This window comes from Penaeus monodon, chromosome 41 (genome assembly GCF_015228065.2).
Source record: "Penaeus monodon isolate SGIC_2016 chromosome 41, NSTDA_Pmon_1, whole genome shotgun sequence".
Lineage (NCBI taxonomy): Eukaryota > Metazoa > Arthropoda > Malacostraca > Decapoda > Penaeidae > Penaeus > Penaeus monodon.
In genome coordinates, this window is record NC_051426.1 from 6,655,584 (window position 1) to 6,658,354 (window position 2,771).

Consider the following 2,771-nt stretch of genomic DNA (forward strand, 5'->3'; position numbering starts at 1 on the left):
AGATAAATAGAGCCATACATATATTCTTTCTACTGATGACTGAAGATATTTTAAGATAAATGTTATCTGCATCCTGTCTTGCATACTCACAGAGAAAGAAAATAAAATCAAACTATTAACCACACACACACATACAGACACAGAACCACTTAATCACACACACACATTTACGTACACACACACACACACACACACACACACACACACACACACACACACACATATGTATATATATATATGTATATATATATATATATATATATATATATATATATATATATATATATATATATATATATAAAGTCACACAAAATCGCGCACGCACATATATGTACGTATTGTAAGCATGTATATATGTGTGTGTTTGTGTTTACTATCATGCCTAACAAGCTAACACAGACGCGAGTTAATTTCTGTAACGCAATCTTGACGTGTTCTCACCTGATACAGGAAGCAAGATTCTTTAAGAATATTGACCCTCCTCCTGTTGTGTGTTATTACTTTCTCCTCCTGCTTCAGGCATGACGCCGCTCCACCTGGCGTCCTGGGGAGGGCACGCAGAGGTCATCGAGGTCCTGCTTCAAAAAGGCGCAAATGGGAATGCAAGGACCAACGAAGGTGAAGACATTCAGGAGGATCTCACAGTGGCTGCCTCGAGATGGAACTGCCCATAGCTCTGTTTTTAAATGATAATGGACATTCTAGACCACAGAACATGCTGTAGAGGAGACATCACGTCATCACGAACTACCCTTTCCCTTCCGCAGGCATGACGGCAATCCACCTGGCGAGTATGGGGGGCCACGTGTCCTCGATGGAGGCGTTGGCGCCCACGTGTGACATCCTTTTAGTCACTCGCGATGGGAAGTCGGCGCTCCACCTGGCGGCCGAGTACGGAAACTTAGGCGCAGTCCAGTGGCTGCATCTGCAAGGGCTTGCCACTTCTTTAAAGGATCATTCAGGCCAAACTCCTCTCCAATACGCGAAGGACGAGGGACACAAGAAGGTGATGGATTTCCTAAAACGTCTTGACCAACAGACCCTCAACCAGCGTCGCGTAAAGCAACGTTCACCAGAAGCACTTGCACAGGTACACACCTTTGGCTTGCATATATGTATATGTAAACATGCATATATTCATATATATACATATATAATTATATTTATATATGTCAGTGCTGGTCCGAAGCCCGGATAAAATAGAGAGAATGATTACCTATAAAGGTAACACCGGCACTCTCCGTGGAAAGGAGCTGGGGACTCTACCACGTACTCACTCCAAGAGCATCACAACATGAAAAATTACAATTATGTACATGCTGTGACCACGGCGGCTCAAACATGAACCTACCGTTAAAGAAAAAAAAATACACACACACATATATATATCTATACATAGACACACACACACACATAAGTACACCCGCACATACACACCCGCACACGCACACACACACACACACATACACATACACATACACACATCACACATCATACATCACACATGACACATGACACATCACACATCACAGACACACACACATATCACACACACCACACACACACACACCACATCGCTCATGTATGTCAGCTGGTGCTGACTCAGCTAAACCCAGTGCCCAGCCACAGCAGTAACCTCCAGGCGACAATTCCAGGCTCGAACCGCCGACCCTCGGATGAGAGGCCGACATGTTACCACTGTACTAGCCTGGAGGCTTTGACTTGCAGAGTCTGCACCTTGCCTTATGAGGATTGTTGTCACAACTGCGAGATTACTCAAGACCTTCGCCGATGTTTACCCTTACTCTGAGCAGCGGGTTTAAGTCCTTCCCGATTGGCTCACACACACCCCGTGGGGAACGAGGGTGTCGGGCCTTTACACCGACACATAAAAGGAGCACCAGCCAACTATTCATCAGTTGTCCAGTGACTTTGACCTGTGTGCTCCCTTCCGCCATGTGACCCAATTTGCACCATACAATATGATCATCTAATCTAAAATTGTCTACACTAACAGTACTTACATTTTCATCATCATGAAGGGGCTAACGCCGACGTTGCGCATGGCTGCATCCACCCTTCTCTTCCAGCCACGAAGATCCCTCGAGGCGATTCTTCAGGCAGGCCCACGGCCCATCTCTAATTCCTCGCGACAGGTCTTGTCGAGCTGCCCAAGCCATGATCTCCTGGGTCGTCCCACAGGCCTCCTCCACCCAGGGTTGTCTCGCAGAGAGGCAACCCGATGGCAGGGTCGTCCACAGGGAAACGAGCTAGATGGCCATATAGCCTGAGTTGACGATCCCGGATTATGGAAGTAACAGGTTACATGCCAGTCTTGCGGTATAACCGCTGGTTGGACACGTGGTCCTGCCAACTGTACCCCATGATCCGGCGAAGGGACTTGTTACAAAATGCATCGAGACTCCAAGACACTGGATAGTGTCCAGGTTTTGCTTCCATAGGGCAAAACTGGCAGTATCAAGGCCTTGAAGACTCGTAGCTTGGTCCTTCTGCATAGGTACCAACATCTCCAAATGCTCTCGTTGATCGAGTTCATGGCTCCTGTTGCCACACCAATCCATCTATTGACTTCTTGTTCTGATTCTACCAAGGTATGTTAAACTCTCTGTAACTTCAACGTACTCGCCGCAAGCATGGATTGACTGAACGGGTTCCCCTAACAGGCCCCCAAAGTCCTGAATCTTGGTCTTGGTCCAGGAGACTTCTAGGCCTAGGGGCTTCACCTCATTTCTAAATGCATCAAGAGCCGC

At 46.9% G+C, this 2,771-nt stretch overlaps 1 protein-coding gene across 1 annotated transcript in view; it reads left to right on the plus strand.

The window, feature by feature from the left end:
* Positions 1–1,222, plus strand: part of LOC119598668 (ankyrin-1-like) — a 2,302-nt gene extending 1,080 nt beyond the window's left edge. The window contains exons 2-3 of the mRNA XM_037948386.1: positions 520–618; positions 768–1,222. Of these exons, the coding sequence (XP_037804314.1) occupies positions 520–618; positions 768–1,198 (530 nt within the window). The 3' untranslated portion in view covers positions 1,199–1,222. The remainder of the gene's footprint in view (positions 1–519; positions 619–767) is intronic.
* Positions 1,223–2,771: the final 1,549 nt, after the last annotated feature.